Raw genomic sequence first — 27,493 nt, forward strand, 5'->3', positions numbered from 1 at the left:
TGCCTGCGTTTATTTTACTGTATTAACGAGCTAGTGAAAAACAAATGCAGTCTAGATTAACATATAAATCCGGACCCAATATGCTGGAAAATGGATCTATCGGTCAGATCATGGGTCATTATTTTGAAAACAGCTAAACCCGACCCGACCCGACCCGACCCGACCCATGTATATTGCCAACCATCTGGATATTAATTACGGCTAGGGTAAAACGTTAAAACCACGAGTCTTTAACATGGGCAACCCTGCTATAAATACATAACGATCTTCCTCGCCATTCTCTTCCACTTCACAGCCGCTCATTACCACCATAGAACCCCCTTTCTTCCTTCCTTCCTTCTGGAATCAATCGTCTTCCACAACCCAAAACATCTCCAAATCCTCTTTTAATGGGATTAGTTGGCCTTTGGGCGGCGATGCCTCTAGCCTCCTTGAGTGTTTTCTCTCTCGAAAGTAGCTACGTCCTTCTTAGATGCTGCTTGTAAACTGTAAAGGCCTTGCCTTTTACGAAAATGAAAGTTTAATCGTTCAAAGAACTGGAAGAACGATCCGTCAACATGGTCCCTTCATTTAGAAGAAGGTATCCTCTTTGTTTTTTAGCCATGGTGTTCAAATATTAGGGCAATGCTGTGAGAAGGAAGGTGGTTTTTGATTTTGCGTACAAACTGTATTTTTGAATTTTTATAGTTTTTTTTAAATTATTTTTAATGTGACAATGTTAAAATTAAAATTTTAAAAATATAAAAATTATTAATTTAATATATTTCGAAATAAAAAAGACTCTAAAACACTACTAAACTCTCTTTTATTTTTTATTGTTTTTACTTTTACCAAACCACTGTGCAGTAAAAAAAGAAGCATGTAAATCAGGCAATAGCAAAGCGTTGGTGCTTATAAGTAGTAACAGTATTTATAACATCCTTAAAACCCTACTTCACTTCAGTTTCACTTTCAGTCCTCCAGTTAAACCCAACACGGTGGCTCTCTCCACCAAATCAAATGCCCCTCTTTTCTCACCGCCACCCCTCCTCCTCCGCCATCCCAACCACCATCAATCCTAAAACTTCAAAACCATCAAAACCCAATTTTATACCTCCTTCAACCCGCTACCCTCTACCTCTTCTAGTCTTTTCACTCATCTCCCTTCTCATTGGACTTTCTGGCACAATCTTCGCTATCTCAGCGATCCGCAGACCCAAACCTGTTCCTGTTTTTCGCTGTGGCAGATCCGAGGACACTTTTCGAGCATTTTATTCGGGTTCGGGTAGAACCCGAGGTGATGATAACGGAGCATTGATTGACAGGCCTAAGCTTCTTGGGTTTGTTGGGATTCAAACCGGGTTTGAATCGGGTGATCGCCGGGCTGCACTTAGAAGTACTTGGTTTCCTTCTGATCCAGATGGACTTTTGAGGTAAAATCATGATCTTTGTGTACAAAGTCGAGAACTTGAGAGATGTTTTATGTTTCTTTCGGGGGAGCCAAATGGGGGCATGAGTTAATGGAAGGAGAGATGAATATCATGTCCTCTCTGTTGCAATACATTCTAGTAAGATTGTAACTCCATATAATGTTATATCTTGGGGACCTTGGTGGCAGTGATGTCATTGATAATCCCAGCTCTATGAGATCTTCAATTTGAAGATCCAGGAATAGATGTAATCAATTTCTGTCTGAGCCTATAACACTGTTCTAGTATTTCTATCCGAGCCTAGAACATTCTTCGAGTAAGATATTTCATTATAGTTTAATAATTTTGAGTCTTGAGGAACTTGGTGGCAGTGATGTCATTGATAATCCCAGCTCTATGAGACCTTCAATTTGCAGGTCCAGGAATAGATGTTATCAATTTCTGTCTGAGCCTATAACACTGTTATAGTTCATTTTGCTTTAATAATCTCAAGTCTTCAGAAACTTGTTGGCAGTGATGTCATTGATAATCCCAGCTCTATGAGACCTTCAATTTGAAGGTCCAGGAATAGATGTTATCAGTTTCTGTCTGAGCCTATAACACTGTTCTAGTTCATTTTGCTTTTATAATCTCAAGTCTTCATGGACTTGGTGGCAGTGATGTCATAGATAATCCCAGCTCTATGAGACCTTCAGTTTGAAGGTCCAGGAATAGATGTTATCCGTTTCTGCCAGAGCCTATAGCAATGTTCTAGTTCATTTTGCTTTTATAATCTCAAGTCTTTAGTGACTTGGTGGCCGTGATGTCTTTGATAATCCCAGCTCTATGAGACCTTGAATTTGAAGGTCCAGGAATAGATGTTATCATTTTCTGTCTGAGCCTATTACACTGTTCTCGTTCATTTTGCTTTTATAATCTCAAGTCTTCAGGAACATGGTGGCAGTGATGTCATTGATAATCCCAGCTCTATGAGACCTTCAATTTGAAGGTCCAGGAATAGATGTTATCAGTTTCTGTCTGAGCCTATAACACTGTTCCAGTTCATTTTGCTTTTATAATCTCAAGTCTTGAGGAACTTGCTGGCTATGATGATCATTGATAATCCCAGCTCTATGAGATCTTCAACATGAAGGTCTAGGAGTATTATATGTTTTCAATTTCTGCCTGAGCCTAATAATATTCTTCGAGTAAGATATTTTATTATACTTTGATATTTTACAGTCGTGAGGAACTTGGTGGCCGTGATGTCATTGATAATCCCAGCTCTATGAGATCTTCAATTTGAAGGTCCAGGAATAGATGCTATCAATTTCTGTCCGAGCCTATACACTGTTCCAGTTCATTTTCCATTTATAATCTCAAGTCTTGAGGAACTTGCTGGCTATGATGATCATTGATAATCCCAGCTCTATGAGATCTTCAATTGGAAGATCTAGGAGTACTATATGTTTTCAATTTCTGCCTGAGCCTAATAATATTTTTCGAGTAAGATATTTTATTGTACTTCAATATTTTACAGTCGTGAGGAACTTGGTGGCAGTGATGTCATTGATAATCCCAGCTCTATGAGATCTTCAATTTGAAGGTCTAGGAATAGATGCTATCAATTTCTGTCTGAGCCTATACACTGTTCCAGTTCATTTTGCATTTATAATCTCAAGTCTTGAGGAACTTGCTGGCTATGATGATCATTGATAACCCAGCTCTATGAGATCTTCAATTGGAAGATCTAGGAGTACTATATGTTTTCAATTTCTGCCTGAGCCTAATAATATTTTTCGAGTAAGATATTTTATTATACTTCAATATTTTACAGTCGTGAGGAACTTGGTGGCAGTGATGTCATTGATAATCCCAGCTCTATGAGATCTTCAATTTGAAGGTCTAGGAATAGATGTTATCAATTTCTGTCTGAGCCTATCATGTTGTTCAAGGAAGATATGCAATATTTTGTTTTTTGTTCACACATAATTTAGTAATATTTTCTCTATCCTAGTTAGATTCTTTTTTCTGCTGTGAAGTTTTACTTTGAAATCAGGTTATTTATGGATCTAGCATGCTATGATCTTATTGAAAAGGTCAAGTTCACTGCTGCTTTATTGTAGGTTGGAGCAAGCTACTGGTTTAGCATTTAGGTATGTAATAGGGCGCTCAAAGGATGCAAAGAAAATGGCCCAGCTTGAGAAAGAGGTGGATAAGTACAGAGATTTCATGCTTATAGATGTCGAGGAAGAATATCTAAAGCTTCCATACAAAACGTAATAGTTCCTTTTCTGCATTAAGGTTTCCTAATGTGTATTGAACTGATATCTTGTGGAGTAATAATACCTTTCTCCTGTTATTAGGTTGGCCTTTTTCAAGGCAGCCTTTAAGCTTTTTGAAGCAGATTATTATATCAAAGCTGACGATGATATCTATTTGCGCCCAGGTATACAATAGCAAGTTTAATGATTTAGCAGCGAGGTATACTGCAATTAATGTTGATATTTTTTCTTTGTTAGATCGTCTTGCAACTCTTCTCGCTAAGGAAAGAACCCACTCACTGACTTATATTGGATGCATGAAGAAAGGACCAGTGATCACTGATCCTAAAATGAAATGGTATCCAATCATCACATATTTTCTACTGTTGGATTTGTCATTATTTTTTACAGTTTGTTGGCGTGAGTTCTTGCTAGTTGCATGATTTAGGTAATTTTTCAACAATTCAGGTATGAGAAATCGGGACATCTGATTGGAAATGAGTACTTCCTGCATGCTTATGGACCTATGTATGTTCTTTCTGCAGAGGTTGTGGCTTCATTAGCATCTGCTAGAAATAACAGGTCTGTCATTTATGTAGGACTTTTTTGCACTGATTTCTTATGTTTGTCATCCTATGGTTATGTTTTTGATGGAGGTTTCAGTAGCCTTCAGCATACTTTTTATTTATTGGTAAATTGATGGCTTTCCATGTTAATTGTTATCTGCTAATTGAAAATCAGATTCATGGCAAGTTTGAAGTTGGATCACAAGAAATGAATTTTGGAAAGAGTTACAATTTAGACCTATAAACACCAGCAAATCAGTTTTGATTTAGAGCCTTGAAGTTCTTTAATCTTGCCATTTTAAATTTTACTCAGTGATTATGCATGCCAAAGGTAGCTTTTATGTCTTCAATGCCTCACTTCAACATACTGCCCAACTTTAAATGCCTGTCTTTGAGAACTTGTTTATCATAGGATGATTGACTCCCTTCTCCTTGGTGTTCTTTCTCATCATCCCGATTCCTCAATTGTCCCCAAGGCCATTATCTAAATATCTTCTTTATCAGGAGTAGTTAGATTTGTAGCTATTCTGCCAATACAGGAGAAGCTATTTTAAAGAGGAAAGAGTATGGCTGCTGTCACAAGCCCTGACATTAGTTAGATTTATAGCAACTCTGCCAATACATAGGAAAAAGTAGATTGAATTAAAAGATGATGTCCACTAAGTCTTCTGGTTGGTGGTGTCTGAACTGCATACTGATCTAAACTTCATTTGGATTCAGGGGCAATATTTTTCTCTCTCTAGTGCTCCTGAATTTGCTTATTTGAGCGAGTTTTCATACAGAAGCCTTTTTATTCTCTTCCTTTCTTTTGGAGTCATTGTCATGCTGTAGTCTTGTTTTCCTTTGGATGTGCTCTCGCTAAGTAGATTCTTCTCTTAGCTTTCAGTTTGAGAATGTTCAGCAATGAGGATGTCACAATTGGATCGTGGATGCTTGCAATGAATGTTTATCATGAAGATAACCGAGCCATATGCGATCCCCGATGCACTCCAACATCTATAGCAGTTTGGGATATTCCTAAATGTTCTGGTACTATTCTATTCCTAGAATTCCGAAAGACATTTCCCTTTTGATGCAAGCAATTGGGCAAATGCATTTTCTCTTGAGGTCCCTTCTTAGCCCATCGAATTCTTGCTGTGGAAACACAAGAACAATGAATTTGGTTTCTTGAACTAGTATATGGAAAAAAACTTGAAGCTCGCATGTTACAACAAAACAATATCATTTCTGTAGTTGTATGCCATTAAGGTTTCTTTCGGTAGCCATCAAAGCCATACCTTTTGACTGTAGTTATGTTATGGAATACAAACTCATAAATAAATAGACAATGGCAGGAATTTTTCTTAATTAAATGTAGTAGCAAAACATGGTGAACTCTTGTATTATTTTCTGTTGTTTGCTAAAACCTTAATTAATGGATAAATGAACAATATCAGGTTTATGCAATCCGGCGAGTCGGATGAAGGAGCTTCACAAGATTGATATGTGCTCCAAAAGTCCAACACTGCCCCCTGATGATAGATAGTGTCCAATCAGCCAGAACTTATGCTTGCATAACATTGACGTAGCAATATAGCTGTTTTTGAGCAGAGTACTGGGTTTCTGCAGGACAAGTATCTTTCCCCAAAGATCAATAGGGGCTTTTGTATTCTGCCATTCTATTGTAAAGACTGTATAGCCATGCAATGCATTATCTTCAAGCTGCTAGATAAGTTAATAGCACCATTAAAGGAATGCTTGATTCTTAAAACACCGAACATCACGAGAATCAAGTGTCGTTAGACATGTAGAATACCAGCACCATGGGATTATGGTCACTTGGGTTAGGAGACTGATTTTGAGTTTGTTCAAGGATTCAAGCGAGGATATCTGCCTGTACTAGTGATCTGATCACTGTTTCTGGGTTTGCCCATAGGAGTATGGTGTATAATTTGTTATGTACTTGTAAGTGTTATATCTCCATGGAAATGAAATCATACTGTTCTCTTTAATTTGTTCTCTCTCTGTTCATTGAATGCTTGTCACGTCCTTGGCTGCTTGTGATGAACTTGTGTAAGAATAACATGGAATAAGTTCCATGTTTTCTTGGCCATCATTTCCTGGGAGCTTATCCAGTTTGTGATTTGCTGAGGAAGGCAGAGGGCTATGCTAGTTAGGGTTTCATCTACTGCATCACTGGATTCTTCACGAGTTAAATTCAACGTGTGCTTCTCTTTTAAGGTCCTTGCGGTCTTAACATCTAAAACAAGTAGGTGTTTTAGTTATAATAACAATAACTGGAATGGCTGACCAATTTTAATATCCATAACTCTGTTTTTCCTCTCTCGATAAAACTTGAGTGGACAAAAATAGAAAATATAATAATCACAGCCAGATAGGTTTTGCATATAAAAATATTCATAAGCCATAAAAAAAATCTATTTATATTACTAACAATCAAATAAATGATTTCAACATAAAATAAATTTCAATACCATGATAAAAAAAATATAAAATAAATATATTCAAGGCATGAAATGAGATACTGTTATAGTAAATGAAATAATTGTAAAATCTCAATACTTAATATAAAAACATAAAAAATACATACGATTCTTTTGATTCGGCTATCATAAAAACCATAACCTAAATTGAAACTCATTAACCAAAATCAATTCACAATAACTTTTAAACCAAAATAATAAACAAAATCGATACAAATACAAATTGACAAGACATGTAATTTGTAAAAGGGCATGGGAAGAGAAAAGAGAGAGGACAAAATAAAAAAAATCAACTAGAACCCAAACGCTATACTACTTTATCCACGAGCCTGATCACTAAAAAAAAATGTCGGGATGCTTTTAATACCTTCATAGAAGGCGGCATTCAGTTATATCATGAGATGCCTCATGCCTTATTAACTTTTAATTTTTAAATAATATTTTATATTTATTAAAATATCAAATTGTTTCTTTAAAAACTTGATTGCAACTAAAAAAATTAGAATGAAAATAAAAAAAAATATAACCCGTTAGATAATACAATAATTTTGTTTGAAAATACTAAAATTATCATTATACTATTTAAATCTACAGTGTTTTGTATTTGCTCCACAGTGAAACATTAAGCTAGTTTAGGTCTCTGTTAATATATGTGAAAAAGGAGAAAGCATATCATTGTCCACTCCGGAGATGAAATTGAAATTGAAACGTGAGAGTGATTGTTCTGACCAATGCAGCAGTGCATCGCGCTGACAGACGCTTCGAATTTTGTGCTATAATTGTGTACTTGGTGCAAGTACATATTTCCCTTTATTGTTTTTTTTTTTTATTTAAAAATAAATAAATCAGAGATTGTGATGGGCCACACACATATAAAAAAGCTGCTCGTTTTTCAGGAGGTGACGGGTCGTTAATGGGCCTCGGCGCCTTATCCGCCAGCTCGACGCTAACATTTTTCGTCAGTGATCATGGCCCACTTAACCTTCTAGCACATCATTTATATAACTTTGTCTACACGGTAAATTTATAGCATGTTATTCGCATGTGAACGAACGAGATGTATAAATATATTATGTTATTAACTAAATACATAATTATAAGTTTATACGGGTCATAATACATCACCTCATATTTTAAAGTTACAATATAGTTCTACAACTCTTTGTGGTGCTCTAATGCGTCCCTAGCACTAATATTATAAAGAATAACGAGAAATTTTATGGTAATTAGTAGTATTCTATTTGTTATTCTCTAGATTCATTTTAAAGACAAAATAAATAAAAATAAGAGAGGAATCATAATAAGAATTATTATTATCATTTAGTTTATTTTTTTATATCTGTCTCTTTCTTCAAGATAAATCATAAAATAAAGTTACTAACCACCAAATATATATAGCTAACATTCCAATTTTCACCGGTTAAAAATAAAAACATATAAGGAGTGAGATTTGATTTGGACGCAGGGTGGTGGAAACAGCATGAGGATATTGCCATGGTCCAAATGGCATAGCAGACTAGTAAAAAGAATATAAGAGGAAGTGATTTCCAAAAATAGCTTAACTAATTAGATTTTAAATTAGATTTTTTTAGAAGTTATTAATACGAGTATTAAAAATTTTAGAATTATTAGAAATTTATATAATTATTAATTTTAAAATTCATGAAATTATTTAAAATACATATAAATTAATACTGATATCTATATTAATAATAATAAAAAATTCCAATAGAAGGTAACGTAACGTGTGACCTGGAAGCCTTAATTCTACATTGAAACTGACCTGACATGTTTCAATCATCTCCAACAAGGAACACAAGATTTCAATGCAAGATGATTATTACACTGTACCACGCTTTTTTCTCTTCAAAAACACTTTTAATTTATTTTTTAAATCGATTCTTTTTATAAAATCAATCACCCTGTCTTCATTTAATGCAATATTCTGAACAATTTATTACGTTTCATCTAATAACTTGTTGAAGCAGGGCATCGTGCACAGTGGTCTCTCGCTCTACTGAATTTTCCTAGTGCATTTGGTCGAAAGGTAGGCCTCGAATGTTGCAAAAAAGAAGGGTGTCCTATGTGCTTGCTACAGTGCAATAATGGAGTTCCTTTGTAATAAGTGAATCGCATGTGAAATGGGTCGTACATTCACAGACGATGTTATAACATTAACGAACAACATTTTTGTCCCTTTTTCGCTTTTGGGGACCCTCAGGCATCGATCAAGGTCGCCCCTCTTTTCTTTGCGTGTTTTTGACATCTTACTAGTTCTTGCATTTACAATTTAAAAAGATAAATTAAAAAAATCTATAAAATCTAGTTTTTAATAATTAAGATCTTAAGTTAGGGTTTTTAATGAATTACATGTGAAACTAAGGAGGGATGAAAGATTTACCCTATCCATTGGATGCCGACCCGACCCGACCCATATAGGTATTAATTTCTTTGCCTTATCAGGTTGGGATAATATCCAAAGTAAAAAAGTTGAATTTGAGTAAGATATGAATAATGTCATTCCCAACCCAAAACCATACCAGAACTAAATCATAAACCCTAAAGACTAAAAAAACTAAAATTGTACCAAACTTAATTAGGGTTACCTTTTCCTAGTTGCCCATCTGTCCTCTCAGCTGACTTCTTTTCTCTTCATGATCCTACCCTAACTATAGTTCCCTTTCAAAGCTGCTCTTCTCTCATTTATTTTCTTTCTTTTAAGCTATATTTTTAGTTTCCTCTATTTTACAATAACTCCAAAGCCTTTTCTCTTTTTTTTTTTTTCTTGAAGGAAGGAATTTATAAAGGGATAAAGGTGGTGTTTTGAAGGAAGATAAAGTATGGGTTCTTATGCATTGGAGTCAGACCATGAAACTACGAATATATATATATATATATTTTTTCTAGTAGTAAGTGTTTGGTGACTTCTTTCAAGCTTTTTTTTCCTATTATTTTTTATGGCTTTGTTGTTTATATTATGTGGAGATTTTAAATATGTTTCATTATATGGTTGAATAGTTTGATTTTTTTTCTATGATCACTTGGGATCACAAATATCCCATTGCAAGAAAAAAGGATAACAAGATTTTTATTTTTTAAAGTGAGTTAGTGATCTATGAAGCAATAATATATATCAAATATATAGAGACACAAAAAGATATGTGGCATGTATGAGTACGATACATAATGTAGTGTTTGGTTACTATCCCATGATAAAAGAGAGAAGACAATTGAAACAAGGCAGTAAAGGAGACTGCGACATAATTGTGATTGATGGTGATGTATAAGACAAAATGACTTTCTATATCCTATTTGGTTATGGTAGACAAGACAAAATAAAAAAATATATAAAAAAAATCTATTTTATCTTTAATATATATTATTTTCAAACTTATATATTTTTAAAAAATAATTCAATACTTTTTCTTATTTTAGTTTATATTGAATGTTAAAATTAATAATATTATAATAATCCTAGTTACAAGACTAGAATTGACTTCATGGGTTGACCCTAGATTTAAAATGGCTCAAGTTTAAGAAAACATAGTAAAAGGATTGACTTGAAAAGATTTGACCCGGTTAAAAACCTAGGTCAACTCGGGATAAAACATGAGTGAAAAATCCATTGACTTTTTTGAAAAAAAACTTATTTTTTTGGGTAAGTCAAGTTGACCTTTTCGACCCGTGATAACCTTGCCTCAGGTTGACTCTCAAGACGAGTTTTAAAACTATAATAATAACTACTTTTATCCATAGATTTACTCGGTCAACCTGTGTTGACCCTCCTAACCTGTGACCTAGGTCTTGCCCCGGTTGACCCTTGAATCGGGTTTTAAAACTATGATAATAACAATTTTTATTCTTACATTGATCCAGGTAAACCTGAGTTAACCTTCTTCATCTGTGACTCGATCTTTGCCTAGGGTTAACCACCAAATCAGGTTTAAAAAACTATGATAATAATTATTTTTATTTATACTGACTTGAGTTAACTCGAGTTGACCCTCCTGACACGTGACCTAGGTCTTATCTCAGGTTGACCTTTGAGTTGATTTTTAAAACTATAATAATAACTATCTTTGTCCTTATATTGACTTGGGTAAATGATCACCACCACTTGTGATTTAGGTTTTGCCCTGGATCAACCCTTAAATTGAGTTTTAAAATTAAAAAATAACCATTTTTATTTTTACATTAGCTCAAGTTAACCCGAGCCTCGACCAGTGACTCGAGATTTGTCATGGATCGACTCTCAATAACAATTTTGGAATTGAGAATTTTTTACAAAGATATTTTAGGAATAAAAAATAAAAAATATTATCTCTAGAGACATGTCCCCTCTATACCTCCTGTTTTGAAAGTATAGAAATTCACTTTAAAATTATCCAAGATATAGATTTATTTTTATGTCTATATTTTTATCTTTTCAACCAAACATATTTTTGTCTTTATTGTCTCCGTCCTTTTTTTCTAATGACAATAACCAAACCTTACATAAAGGATAGGACTATGATAATTTTTAAAATCAAATTTTTAATTAAAAAAAATTGTTTCAAATATTATTTTAAGTTTATTTTGAGCTAAAAACTTAGATATTTAACTAAACAAAACTTTACTTCAATATTTTTTTTATTAATTATCTTTTCCAATAATGTTAATTAATCAATAATGATAATTCACCATATTTTTTATTCTATAAATATTTTAAATAAAAATAAAAATATTATTAATTTTTTTGTAAGTTTTATTAAAAATATGATATTACTAATTACTAAATATACTAAAATGCCTAGAAAATTCACTGTAGCACTTGACAATTATATTTTTTTTTATATTTTCTACCTTCATTTTTTTTAATTGCAGCTTTCAATTGCCAAATTAATGATAAATTTGTCAAAATTTATTAAGGGTAGACAAAATTAAAAAACAAGGGACCAAAGTGTAGTTTTGATTTTTTATTTGGTTGATTTTGATAATTTACGTGATTTTTGATTGTTTTAGAGTTATTTAATGACTTATAGAGGATTTTGTGATATTTTTAAATGAAAATTAACTTGAAAATGATTTTCTAGATTCTGGGTTTTCACAGGTGACTTGTCTAAAAGTAAAATGATTTTGTTTAAAAAGATAATGGGCTTTCATATTTGTGATTTTTCCTCATGCAGGTTCGAATCCTGTTGTCCACATTTGCCCAATTTTCTTTCTTCAAGGTTCATTCCTCTTTTTCCATGCGGTCCACTTTTTAAGTTCGTTTTTTTCTTCTTGTTTTAGTTTTTAGGAGTGTTTGAAAATATTAAGTTATCATATAATTCTGTAATAAAAAAATAATTATAATTATTCAAAAAAAAGGTCATGATGTATTTTTTTTAATATATATCTAATTTTTTTAAAAAATATTATTAAGCTCGGTAGTTTGACAGAGTCAATTAAATATATTGTTATTTCAATATTTTAAAAAAATTATTTTAATTTTTTTTATTCAGCCCATAACGCAGGAGCAATGGCCTAGTTATTATTTTTAAATTTAAATTTATTGACTTTTATCATAAATAAAAAAATCACAAAGGATTTATATATATGTTATACTAAATAGTTGATGACTATATTGTGATTATACTAGTTGATATTTTCTTTTTGGTACTCATTGTTTTTTGTATTAGAAAGTCTATATGTTTGATTTTTTTTTTTAAGTGCCTTTGAAATCCATTTGAAAATTGTCGAGATCCGTCTAGTGGACAAATTGGCACAAAACAATGAGCTTATCATGTTGTGAATCTCATGAGAGTCAATTACAAACTTGGTTCTCGTAATGGTTGATTACAAAATTAATATATGTTCTAAAATCCATTTGAAAATTGTCGAGATCCGTCTAGGGTTTATTTTGTTAAAATACAGTGGATTAAGTCCCATCTTATCATTTATGATAAAACATTGATTTTTAAATACATTAGTTTTTTTATTAGGTACATCATGATTATTTTATTTTTAGTAAAATTCATAAAAATAAAATAAAACAATATATATATATATATATATATATATATATATATATATATGTCAAGGAAACCTGATAAAAGAAACCAGGATTAGTACAATCAAGGTAATATATTTTTTTTTAATATTGTTTACATGCTTCCGGATGCTTTTTACGTGTGAGTAGCTACTTTAAAAAACGATATATTATTTTTAGTACTGTTTTAATTTGAGATTTATTAACGATCACATATTTATATATGGATTGAGGTGCACAATAATTTTTTTAAAAATTATTTATTGTAGTACTATTCTAGTCCAAATACGTTTAATTTTAAATTTCTTATATGATTCAATGCATTAGACTAAATACACAAATGCTAATGAAGGTGATATCTATTTTTACCTTTATTGAAAAATCAAACTAAATTAACCATGTTGTTCACTGCTACTATTCAACCCGTAAATAGCTAAAATAATGACAACATTTATGATTCAAAGAAGAATTATATTCATTGAAAAAAGAAAAGTTAAGTTCCATTACGCCTGAATAGATTTTCCAATATTCTAATTTTATCTTTATGATTTTTTTTTAATATTATTGTTTTAATTTCTAAAAATACTCCAATATTATACATTACAATTAGATACTTTTTAAATTAAGTTTTTGAGTGTAAAGTTTATTGGTTTTTAAAGTGTTCTTGTAAGCTGCAATACCTTGAAAAGGTATTTAAAGGAAAGTGATAAATGTAACAGTAGCAATAAATAAATAAAAATAAGAGAGAAATATATATTTTTTAAGGGTTTCTGAATACTTCTCATCCGTGACTCTAATATTTCAAGGATAAAACACAACGGAAAATAGAGAAATTATAAATTGTAAAATTATTTAATTAGTTTATTTGATAAAATCCAATATTTAATTTTTGTATTTATATATGTACTTTTATTAAATATTTTTAATAATATTTAACTTTAAAAAATTTTAATCGCAACAAATCTAATTATTATCATTTGACCATGTTATTAAAGGAAAACGTACATAACCAAACTAAAGGGTAGTCTCGTGAATTGTTGACATCGCGTTTCCCAATGCAAATCTTGTCCCTTTCTCGCGAGCTTACCACCACACTCCCAAGCTTTCCATCTACGTTACTCCTAGCCGCCGGATTACCAATAGATCAAGATCAAGAAAATCCAGTGGTCCAAAACAACTGAATGGATACACCTTAGACCAACGCATAAACATGATTACATTACCCAAGACCGAATACAGACAAACTTCTGGCTGGTTACTGTTCGTCGTCTATTTACCAGTTGCTGCAGAAAATTGCCACGTCACCAACCTATACCGACTACCTCCGTGGCACTGCCCCTTGCCAGCGTGGCACTCTCTTTGCAAAATCTCAGAGAGAGCCATGCTTTATATTCCTTGCTCCCTACAAACACACACCTCACTAGTGTAGTGATCCTCTCTCTTGCTCTCTCTCTCTCAACACATGGAAGAAGAATCTTTGATCTCTCCGGGAAATGACGTCACTGATGAGTACTTGACGGATTTTGACTTGGACGGTGACCACTCGCCGGAGTTTCCCATCAAAGAAGAGATGATAGAGGAGGTAATGCAAGATTTGTACAAGGAGATCACGTGTACAAAGTCAGCCCCGTTGGGAAATGTTCCGTCTCCGGTCTTTGTTGACAATGGGAAGAGCGAGAGCTGTGGGGCGTCGGTGTCGGACTCTTCGTCCACGGTGATGGCCGGAGTGGAGTTCGTCGGGAAGCTCGCCGGAGGGTATTTGTGGTTGCCGGGAAATAGGCTTCGGGAGGAGAGGAGAGGTTTTGCTCTTGGAGAAGTGTTTCTCGCGGACAGGATGATGATGGACGGCTGTGATGGGGTGGAGTTAGGTGATGATCAGTGGCTCGATAGAGTATTGATGGGATGGGGCCCAGTAGAGGTTGAAGGGTGGACTTGAATTGATGTTTATGATCTTGTGGGTCGTAGTTAGGGCTAGTTGAAGTGGAGTGTCCGTACAGTTGATAGTCAGTCATAGCAACTCAGTAGAAGAAATGTCAGTGTTCAGTCAATGGTTAGTGATTGTGCAGTGGGTTTCTTGTGTTTTTAGTTTTTGTTCTCCTCCTGTGTCCGACTAGCTTTGGTAGATCGTTCTTCGTGGATGATCTATAGCTTGGCCCAGATGAAGCCAGAAGCAATCAATGGTTCACTTTCCTTTCTCTTCTAGTCATTTCCTCCTTTATTTTGAACCTTCAAATACATTTTACGTCCATGAACGCAAACTCACACACCAACAAAGGTCCCTTTTGGATCTGCAGGTTTTGGTTTTCTTTGCAGAAAAACATAAAATCGAATTTCCAATTGTTTTCAGAGAAATTAATGATAGAAATAAATGGTTATGAAGCTTGAACACGGATGATTTTAGGTGTGTTTAGGCGGCCACCGGCAGTGTAGAGGTTCAGGGAGGGGGGGTAGCTTGTTAGGTTGAGTTCTAATAAAGACTGCAGAATTCAGGATTGATGCCTGTGACATAAAGGAGGAGTAGGTCTGTGATCTGCAAAGCTGCTAGTGCTTGACATGGCAAACTTGCAGTGCAATTCCAAGCAAAGATTAAGACAAGGCATGACTTAAGATGGAAATGCATTAATTTGTCCTCTGTTTGGGAACCGTACCTGTGTTCCTCGCTACCCATAATAGATAATGCTCGAACAACCATTAGGTGGTAACGGCCAATTTGGTCGTAACCTATTAATTAATCTTTTAAACCTTCTCTCTTCAGTTTCGGAGCATAGTTTATTAGAAAAAAAAAGAGTTTTGGAGTACGCACTTCATCCTTTTTTTTTTTTTTTCTTTAAGTCCCTGCTTTAATTTTATTGCAAATAGTATAAAAATCTCAAGAAGTTCACATTTAAGGAAATATAAAAACAACAATAACGGACATCACATAAAAAAATCAAACCGGAATTATTTTCAAAATTAATAAAAAAAAAATTAAAACTAAAATAATATTGAAATATAAAATTGAAAAAATATGAGTTTATTTTTTTAAAAAAACCAAATAAATTTTTGGCCTAAATTTTTTCTTGACCTTAAAAAAAATATAAAAAAAATGGTGATATATTGGACAATATATTTTTTTAAAATAAATATTGAGCAATTTTTTTTTTAATTTAATTCAAAAACATTTCTTTAAAAAGAAGCTAAATTTAACAAAAAATGACAAACAAAAAATCATTCGAAATTCTAGGCATTTTCAAAATTAGTAAAAATTCTAATAATAATAAAAAAAAGAACGAATCTGATCTCCAATTAAATCAAATACTAAAGGATAAAACTGAAAAGCATGAGTTAAAAAAAAAAAAAGAACTAAACCTGAGTTAATATCTTAAATTTACAACTTGTTAAATCTTAGACTCATGCTCATTCAATAAACTCAATTTAATATTGAAAGATGAAATTATTAAAAAAATAATATTAATTTTAAAAAAATTTGCCAAAGTAAAAAAAGAGAGGATAAAATCTGATATGTAAATATTGTTGCTCTAAGATTAAGACAACACAAGCACCTAAGAGGAGGTGAATTAGGCATGCAAGGTAAAACTATAAATTTAAAACTTTTTACCTAACAAGATGCAATTCTAAACACTAAACCAAATATAGAAGCAATAAAAAAAATATAATTGTGATAATTAAAGAGAAAGAGAGTTGAAAGATATTTCACAAAGATTTAAAAGGTTCGGCAAACTGTCTACTTCTCTTTTTGAACTTCTGTTCAAGAGTTTCATTATCACACACCGGTCTTCTTAGCGGGAAATACCAAACCATTACATGATCTTTTGCTAGCTTATGATCAAACCGCTATCCTTAATATTTTTATAGGATAAAGATTAGAAAATCTTTCATCAATATTATCAAACCGTTATCCTTAATCATTTTGATGAATCCTCAGAATCTCTAGAAATTTTCCAGAAATGGAATAGCTGTTTTAAAAAACAGCTAGAATAGTTTGAGTTGTTTTTTAAAATGGTGTGATGATTTCTCAAAATAATTAGACTTTTTTGCTATTGACTTGCCATTTCCAAAACGGAGCAATTATTTTGGCTACTATCCAGATTTTGTTCATTTTTTGTGTTTTGATCTTTTCTTGGTTTTATTTGGTTCTTTTGGGTTTGTTTAGGTTGTGTGAGTATTATAAGGTGTTATAAACAAGTTTATTTGACAAAATCCTATTATAAATTCTTGATTATCGAAGTTGATATCGTAATTTTTACAAGTTTTTTGTTCTTGACCTTCGAGAATCCTTCCCTTGCTTGTTTGGTGATTTCTTTAATATTGTAAACTTGTCTACACACACACACACTAACATATCCTTTTTTATGATATTAATAATGTGATATGCATTATGAACACTTTATCAAATCAAAGTTTTATTAGGTTCAATGTTTATGTTATCATCAAAACATATAATTAAATTATTATCGTAGCAATAAGGCTAACAAATATAATAGAGGATGAAATCATAAAAAAATCAATTTTAAAAACTATCACAAATATAATAAATAGCAATAAAAAGAATAAAGACCAAATCTGACATATAAAAAATTTGAGGATGAGATTGAAAAAAAAATCCAATTCGATAAACTAATTCAAATAAAAAATAACAATTAAAAAAATAAAGACAAAATCTTAAGGAAAAACAAATTCAAGGACTGCTATGAAATTTTACAAAGCTAGGCACATAATTTTAGGAGAGAAAAAAGTAAAAAAAAAAAGAAAAAAAAGCTAACCATGGCCAAACTGTAGAGAATCCTGCCACACGAGCTGCCCAAGAAGGTAGGTCCTATCGTGATGATTCAAAGAACATCGAGAAATGACATTTTTAACCATCATAAGCTGCCACATATGCCACTTAAACATGACTTGGTGACTCACAAGTTGACGGTTTCAATGCACACGCGAACAAATTTTATTTATTTATTATTATTGGTGTTAATTAAAAGATCAAATAGCCTTTAAGACCAAATGAGTATTACAAAAAAAAAAAAAAAACCATTATGAATTTACAAATAAACCCTTAAAGTCAAGGTTACATTTTTTTATGTTAAGGGAAATTAAGTCATTATACTGTTTATGGAAAAGTAGAATTCCTAAAAAGCCCCCATACCCAAGGTAATTTTTCTTGATTTGAAAGGCAATATTGTAATTTAACTGTTCTAAAAATTACAAAAGACAGTGTTACCCTCAAACAATTCAAGAATGACAAATGAATCTTGTGAAAAGACTCATCCACTTTTTAAGGCCAATTCATTAATTTGATTTTTGTAAAAAATAAAAATAAAAATTTACTATTTCAATTCACAATAAATTAATATATGTACAATATGTTTTTCACATGTATTAGGTATTTGTTAACAAGAAAGACTTAAAAGAATTCTTTTCTCTCTCTCTCTCTCTCTCTATAAATTAATTACCTCACAACATAGAAGAGATCATTCTCTAATCCTCTCTTTCAATGACCGTAAAAGTACAATGAATAAGCACTCACAAAAAGAAAGTCTTTCCCAAAATCATAATTAACAAACTCAAGCTTTTATATGATTATTGTTAGTGTTCTACTTAATCTATTTTGGTTAGGCTTTTGTTAAGCTAATTCTATAATCACATGAATATTTATATTTTTACTTTAAGAAAACTCAACAAATTTCATATAGTATCTTAGAAATTTATGTGCTAAAAAATTTATAATTAGCCTATACTTGCATTCCCTTGTAGACATAATAATAAAGTCATGTTAAGCTTATACATGAATCATTCAAGCTCACCTTTATATTTAATTTGCATGTGTATAGGGTTGTAAATGATTTATGTTATGTACTTGGAAAATAAAATAAAATGAAATCAAATGCGTGCATTTAGATCATGTACCGCTCTTTGTTTTTGCAACACAAACAAAACATTAAAGCACATAGTGTGTAAGTGTGCCAAAGCCCCAGCTAGATAAAGAGAGATGAGAGAAACACCATATTATACTTATTAATTTGTCACTATTGAAGGATCTCCTTGCTATCCTACGAGACAATCCATTAAAATCCCTTCCTTCAAAGAAAAGCTTGTGAGGAAACTATTGAAACATGTCAAAGAACCATCTCAACCCAATAGTTTAAGTTATTAGGTGAGATCTCAAGATATATTTTATATTATTCTCTAACACACTCCCTCAAGTGCAAGCTCTTTGGGCTTGAAACTTGCACATATCAACATTACTTTGTGCTTAATTTTTATCAAATAAATGAGGATGATGAGATTCGAACTCGTGACCGCTTGGTCATCAAGGCTCTGATACCATGTCAAAGAACTATCTCAACCCAATAGCTTAAGCTGTTAGGTAAGGTCACATGATATGATTTATATTATTCTCTAACAAAGTAAATACAAAGCCTATGGTGAGATTCGGTGGATCAGCTAGCCATTACACCCACCATCATCATGTACTACATTAATAACATCTCCATAAGTCTTTAGTTCACGTTTGATCTCAAACCAAAGATTGATGGACTTTGTCTTGGAATGGACATTTTCCTCTTTTAAGAATGATTGTGAAGACTTAGATATTATGTTTAGTAATGGGACATAAATGATTCAGGTTCATTACTTAAGTGTTAGTTGTTGTATTTTTTAGTTTAAACCTTAATCATACCACGTACTTTAGCTATGTCATCAAAACTCAAAACATCATCATTGTGCTCAACTAGCTTCCAGTAGTTTATAAATAGTACATTCTATATATTTTTCTAGCCAAAGAAAAATATCCTTTGTAAAAATATATTGAGTATATGTCATTAACTACAAGATTTAGAGGCAATTATTTAAAATTCATTAATTGGCTTTTTGAAAGAAAAAAAAAAAAAACTTTTAAGTTTTTATATAAAATAATATTATTTTTTCTAAAAACAAATATATTACAACTTGAATGAAAATATAGATGAAAAGCCTTAAAATGGATGAAATTTTTAATTGAGATTTTTTGAGAGTTTAAGGATAAATTGATGGATATAAAAAATTATTTGGCATTAACATTGAAACTAACTATATAATTGGATAGTGTTTTTGAGGTTTGTTAAAAAAGGGCTTAGAGCACATCATAGGTAAATTATCATTAACTTTTTTCTTTTCAAAACCATGAGGAACTATATTTTCCATCTTCGTAATTGATATTTCATTTGAATTAATTCAATATTAGTAATATATGAAAATCTAGACATTCAAAAACTTATTATGAAAGGTTTTTTGTGTGGCATGCGCCTTTGCATGACTGGTTTCTATGGCTATCTTTGTGTGTCCAAATATTGGATTTGGATTGCTTCGTAATTGTGTGTGTTTATATATTCAGGTCTTGAACTTTTTTAATGGGAAATGAGATGTTGTATTAGTGGTGAAATTGGTATGCTGTCATTAGTTGGCCATGATAGTTATGTTGGTTATTGTGTCATGCTAAGTTTAGTGAAAATATTAGTGATGCATTGTGTCATTGTTTTAGAAAATTATATCTGTTTTGCTTAGAAAAATTGTGTTAGAAAAGTAGAAAAGTTTGTGTGCGTGGCTGTGAAAACTCGAAAAAAAATACATATAAAGATATGTCAAGCAAGATTGAATAAACCGTGATCAGTCATGGTATAAAACTGAAAATTTCAACCCTTTGTGCTAGGCCTAGACCGCGGAGAAATTCTTTATTATTATTATTATTATTATTATTATTATTATTATTATTATTATTATCAATTGGCTAGAGCTTTTGGTAAGAAAAAAAAACAAAAACTTTTAAGTTTTATATAAAATAATATTATTTTTTATAAGAACAAATATATTACAACTTGAATGAAAATATAGATGAAAAGCCTTAAAATGGATGAAAGTTTTTAATTGAGATTTTTTGAGAGTTTAAGGATAAATTGATTGACACAAAAATTGTTTGGCAGTAACATTGAAACTAACTATATAATTGGATAGTGTTTTTGAGGTTTGTAAAAAAAGGGCTTAGAGCACATCATATGTAAATTATCATTAACTTTTTTTCTTTTCAAAACCATGAAGAATTATGTTTTTTATATTTGTAATCGATATTTCATTTGAATTAATGCAATATTAGTAATATGAATGTTATTTTTAAAAAATATTTGAAAATTAGTGTAATACAGGTATAGCATGTTAATAATTATAAACTTTCCTAGAAGACATAAATCAAGGAAGTGAATTTCTTGATATATATATAGAGAGAGAGAGAACTTATTGGTCAATTTTTTCAAGCGTTAAATTAGCACTACTTGTTCCAAACCTAAAATTTAGTTCCCATTGTCCTTTTAATTTGGCCATTAAGATTTTAAATCTTCTAAAATTTTAATTTCATATTCATTATCTTGTTTTATTAATATAGATGTTCGGATCAATTTATGCGTACCTTGACTAATCTTGCAGGTCCTGAAATTAACAACTATATAAACCTACAATGGCCCTGAGATTTGTAAGACTCGAACTGGTAATCTCTAGAGAACAAATCTAGAACCTAACAAGTTGAGCTACACTCCTCATGGTTAATTTTATATTCTTTATCATCATCATCATAAGTATGAAATTAACCCTCCGTTGAAACTATCTCTTTATCTATATTTTTATTTGCTCCGAACGATGGCCATTTGGGAATGGAGGAAAGGCCCTCCGTTGCCCAAGTGCCCCCCTTTGATTAATTAGGAAATCAAATTATTAGAGAAGCTCCAGCACTCGGACACAATTTCCATGTTGTTTAGTGAACAAGTCTCTATCATTGAATCACGGCTTATCTATCTGAGCTCGACATATAAATTAACAGGAGTGACTCGCATGACTCATACGTAGCATGTTTTATGATCTTAAAAATTTGCAGACCAATCCAAAGAGATTGAAGATTTATGCATATTTATCTGGTCAACCAGCGTTATCGGTTTGTGATGAAATTAATAGCACAAAACAGTTTCCTTTGGGTGGTGCCAAACTCAGGAGCTATGTGCATCACTTATTCTTCAGGTATCTTGAATGTTTGGTACTTTTTGTCTCTTTTTTCTACATGATTTGGGCAATTTTAATGCGATTTGAGAGGCTGGCGTGATCAGGAATATCAATCTACCAAGATCAATGAGCTTTCAAAAACAATTTTGATGTGTACAAGTTCTAATAAACTCTTTAGACTTGATAATTGGAACTTAATTGTGATTGTTTTATTGCTAGAAAAAAAAAAAAGAACCTCTCATTTCCACAGAAAATAAACCTCAGCTGACGATTTAGGATTTTTAAACTCTGAGTTTATTTTAAATTTTATTAAGTTTATTATGAACAAAACCTGGTTTTCAAGGTCAAAAATTTGGTTTGGGAAGGTAAAATATTTTCAATTATCATTGAAGCTTCTTTCGGGATAAAATTGATATTTTTACTTCCATGTCATTTCAAATAAAATTTCTTACGAATTTTATTATTATATTAGAAATGGATGAGTTGTATTATTCACAATAATATTTTAGATATCAACATCATACTGGTTTTTTTTTATCCTTATAATAAAGAGTAATAAAATTATTATCTCTAATCATATTTTGGATATTAACCCCTTTTAGATTTTTTTATAGCATTATATTAAAAGTGAATAATATTTTCTTTTCAAAAATAATTTACCAAAATCCTTTGGAATTTTACAAACTTATTGTAAAATTCATGCAATATATTAATTTTTTATAAAAAAAAAACTTACCAAAGTATTTTAGATTTTCTTTGTAAGAAAGATGCTCAAATAATTTTAGGATTTTTAACCATATGGAGGAAAAAAATTATTATTAGTATTATTTTATTTTATTTATTTATTAGGCTTTGTTTAACAAAAACCATATTTTTCTTGAAATAAAGCTACCCAAAATAAGCCTAAGAGGTGTTTGCCAAAAAAAACCATTTAACAAAAATATGGCAAACCAAACAGGGTATTAAACTCTTTGTCCCAAAAAATTTTTAACCCGACCTAACTTGACCGGGTTAACCTGAAACTTTTTGTTTGACCATAAACTAAATCAAAAAACCCGGTTTGACCCAAAAACAAATTAAAAAAAAAACTAAAATTAAAAAATAAATTAAACACCTAAAAACATTATAAAAAAAAGCTAAAAACAACTTGAAGAAAAAGGATCAAATACCCAAAAAATAAAGAGCATCAAGAACACCGAAACAAACCCAATAACATTGAACCTAAAACACACTAGATTTGGTCACAACGAAAGCACATACATGTTGGAAATCATGCAATGATCAAGAATCTAGCATCCATTCACTTCGATTATCATTTAAATATCATGATTTTATCAATATGGGTTTCGGTTCAAAACCAAAACCCTAGGATTAAAAACAATTTAAACACATTATACGTTATTGATAGATTTTCAAGAAAAACAAAATTTTTTTGTAGGAAGCGAGTGAAATGAAGCAGAATACTTTGAGTGAGTTAAAAAGCATAATAGAGAGAGCCAGTATACAAAGAACAAGTCAAAAAAGAGGCTAAAGAAGTTATCTTTTCCTGCGAATAAACACTAGATTATTAGTTAATCATGCATAAGGAAGAATTATGTGAAAAGAAATGAATTGAAATTGGTTCAAACCCAGGGGCTAAGGTAATGTTCTTTCCAAGAACACAAAAAACATTGCCTAAAAACCCCAAAAAAGGCCCAACCAACGAACCACTGCCAAGCCACATTTTTTGCTTCTAAAACATACTTTTTTTTTATCCCAACAAGTCACAACATTATACTTAAACATTTTTGAACCAAAAACTAACAAAAAAAAAACATCAAAGCATCAAAATCAATCATAAGGTATACCAAATCAAAAAAGCTATCAACTTAAAACAACCTATATGTTCATGCATAATATATTTAAATTTGGTTTTTTGAATCCATTTTATGTATGGACATGCCCAACAAACTCAATATAAACACCATTGCTTTAACATGTATAGCATAAGTTAAACAAAAACTAAGAGAATATTATATTTTAAAAAACAAATTTAACCAACAACTTCAAAATATCAAAGACATAAAAAGACTTCAAAAGAACAACATTAAATAAAAAAACGCAGCAACAAGGAGGTCAATATAACATTATTTGTTAAGCATTTCAAACCTTTTTTAACTGCTAGTAAATATAAATATAAAACAAAACAAATAAAAAACAACAAAAGCATGCCACAAAGGATCTACTTTTAGATCAACAAGTTATACCTAGAACAACTACTCTTTCTTGTCTTTTCGTTGTAAAATTTTGCCTCTCAAAAACTTGCAAAACGTAAGAAAACTTTTGTTTAGGCTTTTGGACCTTTACCATTATGTTTTTTATTGATATTTCTCTTCTTTTTCTTATATTATCTTTTTTTTTTCTTTTTCTTTTTCTTTTTCTCCTTTTTTCAACCCTTTTTTAGGGGATATTTATAGGGTTTTGCTATCTCAATCAACCAAAATTATCAAAACAGAAATGCAAGCTGACAAACGACGTGTCATTCATCTTCTCTTTATTAAAGTTGAATGACACGTCATTTAGGGTTCTTAATTTAGGATTGGAAAATTTCAATTGAGTACTTGTTATTCCAATTGATTTTAATTCTACTTGTAATTACTTCTAAACTTTTAATTTCATGCAATTTTACCCTTGTCAAACTCAATTACCAGCCTCAAAATTTACCGTTATGTTCATTTTAGTCCTTGGATCTAAATTCTACATTCCAACCCTCAATTGACCAACAAACTTCTAATTTCTTCAATTTAGCCCCTGATTTAGTCAATTTGATCCCCTACATTCATGTGTATTTTTCAGTTTGGTCCTTGGTTTTGGACTTATTCAATTAAAGCCCTAATTGCCCGTTAAACTTCAATATTTATGTAATTAAGCCCTCGATTTGATCAAATTAACTTTTAAAAATTGAAATTCAACCCCTAGATTTTAATTTCTTCAAATTAAAGCTTAAATTGACTTTAAAAATTAATTTTTCTTGCAATTAAGCCTTAATAAATTCAATTAAACCTTAAAAAGTTTCAATTGAATCCTTAAACATCCATTTTTTAATTCCTTTTTTAAATTGAACTTTTCTTTGCCAATAAAGCCTTTATATGTCAAAACAATACTGTTAAATTTTATAATCTTGTATATTTTGATTTTCCTCAACTATTTTTCAATAATTTTCTAGGCATTCTAGTATATTCTTCTCACTAATATATATATTATTTTCTTCCAATATTTTATCAATTTTTTTGTGTTTCTTCTCTTTTCTTTTTTTTTTGCTTATATAAGGCCCCAAAGTATATAACAACAAAACTATCAGAACCAATATGGGGCTCAATAATGTATTGAGCCCAAGTTAATTTGAGTTTGGAAAATTGCTTGACCTCATATACTTGGGTTCAGCCATGCATTAAGCTCGAGATAACATGGGTCTGGCAAGTTGCCAAACCCAATATACTTGGGCTCGGCCATATGTTAAGCCCAAGTTAATTCGAGCCTAGCAAGTTTTCATACCCAATATACTGAGATTTATCCATGTTTCAGCCTAATACGGTGTGGGTGTGGCAAGATGTCAAACCCAATGTACTTGAGCTCAGCGCATCTTTGAGCCCAACACAACGTGAGCATAGGAAGTTACTAGACCCAACATACTTGGAATCAGTCATGTGTTGAGCCTAAGGCAACATGGATATGGTAAATTACTAGACCCATTGCCTCAAAACTTGGCTACACGCCAAACCTAATTGGTATAAAGGTCATTAAAGATCCTTATTAGGACCATAAAGATATGTATTACAACTATTAACATGAACAATTCGTGTCAGAAATAATCATCTTCCTATATCTATAGTATAGATGTGTAAAAGGTCTTTCAATAGCCTATCATATTTCTATTTTGTTGATGATTTATAAAGGATATGTGTCCCTCATTAATAATATATAAAGGATTTTTATCCTTCATTGATGTCATTAGGACCAAATGACTTTTAAGTCTCTCCACTCCATCAAAACAAGTTTTGAAGATTATAATACCCCTTAAATCATCGAGATAAAGAATTCACAACTTCTACTCTCCAAGCATTCACAACTCAGGTCTTATAAATATCTACTAAACCGTCTATCTTGTACTGATATATATGTGTGTGTGAAGGTTTTTCATGAAAGGCTGTAGAAGTATTTTCTATCTTGTACTGATATATATGTGTGTGTGAGCTCTCTCTCTCTCTCTCAGAGCAATATGCATGGATACATCTCCCATATTAAAGGTTTATCTGATCTAAGAAACCAGGCACTTCCCTAAAACTGCTTCTAATCAAAAGTGAATTAACTAACTAATTAATGTCCAGACAAGAATGTCTTTTTCATCTTGTCAGATTGAGAGATTGAAACAAACTATCTTTATTCGGCAGATAACATAATCATTGTTCCTTCATGTGAGCTCGTTAGCTGCCTATCTTTGGATATTGGAGAAGAAACCCCAGGGTGGCAGGGTCTAAGAACCTAAAGTTTCGAAAGGGTTTCCACGTTCTATCTTTTAGCTAATTTTGGTAGCTCCTTCACATACCCGAGACTATATTAGTCCTCATACCTGTGGCTTTAGACGGACCTTTCCATCTTGATATCTGAGCTGTATTTGATGAATCAAAGATCTAGAAACCGAAATGACAGATCAGATGAAAAAGGAAAAAAGCTGGGCAATTTTTCCCTTAACAGACGTGGTAAAACAAAATTGAAAAGAGTAGAACGGAACAAGTTGATCGAAATTGGTGTGAGGACTAAGGAGGCTGTCATTGTCCATAGCTATAGGCCTGCTCACAGGCATTTAAAGCCTTTTGGCAAGGCTAAGAAGGGATGCTAGCTCCCGTTCAAATCAATGCCCACCCATTTCTTCATGTCTGCACAAAACTCTAAAATACCTGTCTCCGTGCTTCTATGTATCTCCAATAATTTGCGGAAATTTTCTGTACATTGTTAAAGTGAAAATTTCGATGATATATATATATATATATGAAAGATCAACCTTTGGTATATTTAAATGCAATTAGACCTATTTTATTATGGTGATCTAAGAAAAATTGATTTGTCATCCTAAAGAGAATTAAACATGTCAGTAACCAAGACATTTGATGATTTGTCATTCTTCTACTCCTGCCCTAGGGTGCCCTAGCTAATCCGAAGTCTCACTATCACTGATAAACAAATAAGCAAAGCAGATTTTTTCCCTACACACACACACATAAATATATATATATATATATATATATATATATATATATATATATATATATATATAGTAGCTCCCACATTAACGAGTAACACTACATGTATACATTCAGCAAGCTGTTGCTTAGTCTCATTGCGTGCTTAACTCTAAAGATCTTATGGAATGGAATAGTGCAACTTGATGTCAAAAGGTTGGAAATGCGTTTATGGGTTTTGATCAATATTGACCTAAGGACAAATAAAGGCATGTGATATGTAGGGTATATCAACCTTGCATGCAGTAAAAAAATGGGAAGTTATATGTATATAGTTGATATTTCCTCATGGAGTTAATTTTGAGCTGGTACTGGGGCGAACACAGCAGATAGGGTTTTGTCATACTGGGTCGAGTAGTAGCATTCCACACCTCCTTTTAATTTGTCTTCATATAATTTGTTTCTTTGGGTGACATGAAGTCACGTGAATGGCTTTCAGGCCTCTTCTTGCCCTTTACCTCTTCCTTTATAAGTTCCCTGCTACTATT

At 31.7% G+C, this 27,493-nt stretch overlaps 1 protein-coding gene, 1 long non-coding RNA gene and 12 other non-coding genes across 17 annotated transcripts; all 14 read left to right on the forward strand.

Annotated features, from left to right (window-relative positions):
• The first annotated feature begins 289 nt into the window (after window positions 1–289).
• On the forward strand, window positions 290–6,209 carry LOC118030793 (probable beta-1,3-galactosyltransferase 12). Of its 4 annotated transcripts, XM_035035057.2 has the most exons (8): window positions 291–580; window positions 847–1,412; window positions 3,515–3,667; window positions 3,755–3,837; window positions 3,911–4,010; window positions 4,121–4,234; window positions 5,105–5,247; window positions 5,655–6,209. In XM_035035057.2, exons 2-8 carry the CDS (start codon window positions 1,000–1,002, stop codon window positions 5,741–5,743), a joined length of 1,095 nt encoding a protein of 364 aa, XP_034890948.1. In that variant the 5' UTR covers window positions 291–580; window positions 847–999; the 3' UTR covers window positions 5,744–6,209. The 4 variants fall into 4 exon arrangements, 3 of the variants coding, with proteins under 3 accessions (XP_073266210.1, XP_034890948.1, XP_073266209.1); XR_004684384.2 differs by having other exon boundaries at window positions 290–1,412; window positions 5,098–5,247; XM_073410108.1 differs by having other exon boundaries at window positions 291–1,412.
• Window positions 1,419–3,346, forward strand: LOC140955730 (uncharacterized). The gene is made up of 2 exons (XR_012170189.1): window positions 1,419–2,994; window positions 3,137–3,346. It is a non-coding gene; the product is annotated as an uncharacterized lncRNA (long non-coding RNA).
• On the forward strand, window positions 1,589–1,683 carry LOC118030888 (small nucleolar RNA snoR69Y). The gene has a single exon (XR_004684406.1). It is a non-coding gene; the product is annotated as a small nucleolar RNA snoR69Y (small nucleolar RNA).
• On the forward strand, window positions 1,772–1,866 carry LOC118030886 (small nucleolar RNA snoR69Y). The gene has a single exon (XR_004684404.1). It is a non-coding gene; the product is annotated as a small nucleolar RNA snoR69Y (small nucleolar RNA).
• On the forward strand, window positions 1,915–2,011 carry LOC118030885 (small nucleolar RNA snoR69Y). The gene has a single exon (XR_004684403.1). It is a non-coding gene; the product is annotated as a small nucleolar RNA snoR69Y (small nucleolar RNA).
• On the forward strand, window positions 2,056–2,152 carry LOC118030890 (small nucleolar RNA snoR69Y). Its single transcript, XR_004684408.1, has one exon. It is a non-coding gene; the product is annotated as a small nucleolar RNA snoR69Y (small nucleolar RNA).
• On the forward strand, window positions 2,201–2,295 carry LOC118030889 (small nucleolar RNA snoR69Y). The gene has a single exon (XR_004684407.1). It is a non-coding gene; the product is annotated as a small nucleolar RNA snoR69Y (small nucleolar RNA).
• On the forward strand, window positions 2,342–2,437 carry LOC118030884 (small nucleolar RNA snoR69Y). The gene has a single exon (XR_004684402.1). It is a non-coding gene; the product is annotated as a small nucleolar RNA snoR69Y (small nucleolar RNA).
• LOC118030895 (small nucleolar RNA snoR69Y) lies at window positions 2,487–2,585 on the forward strand. The gene has a single exon (XR_004684412.1). It is a non-coding gene; the product is annotated as a small nucleolar RNA snoR69Y (small nucleolar RNA).
• LOC118030891 (small nucleolar RNA snoR69Y) lies at window positions 2,641–2,736 on the forward strand. Its single transcript, XR_004684409.1, has one exon. It is a non-coding gene; the product is annotated as a small nucleolar RNA snoR69Y (small nucleolar RNA).
• Window positions 2,785–2,883, forward strand: LOC118030896 (small nucleolar RNA snoR69Y). The gene has a single exon (XR_004684413.1). It is a non-coding gene; the product is annotated as a small nucleolar RNA snoR69Y (small nucleolar RNA).
• On the forward strand, window positions 2,939–3,034 carry LOC118030887 (small nucleolar RNA snoR69Y). Its single transcript, XR_004684405.1, has one exon. It is a non-coding gene; the product is annotated as a small nucleolar RNA snoR69Y (small nucleolar RNA).
• Window positions 3,083–3,180, forward strand: LOC118030882 (small nucleolar RNA snoR69Y). The gene has a single exon (XR_004684400.1). It is a non-coding gene; the product is annotated as a small nucleolar RNA snoR69Y (small nucleolar RNA).
• On the forward strand, window positions 3,238–3,332 carry LOC118030883 (small nucleolar RNA snoR69Y). Its single transcript, XR_004684401.1, has one exon. It is a non-coding gene; the product is annotated as a small nucleolar RNA snoR69Y (small nucleolar RNA).
• Window positions 6,210–27,493: the final 21,284 nt, after the last annotated feature.

This window comes from Populus alba, chromosome 6 (assembly GCF_005239225.2).
Source record: "Populus alba chromosome 6, ASM523922v2, whole genome shotgun sequence".
NCBI classification, from domain to species: domain Eukaryota; kingdom Viridiplantae; phylum Streptophyta; class Magnoliopsida; order Malpighiales; family Salicaceae; genus Populus; species Populus alba.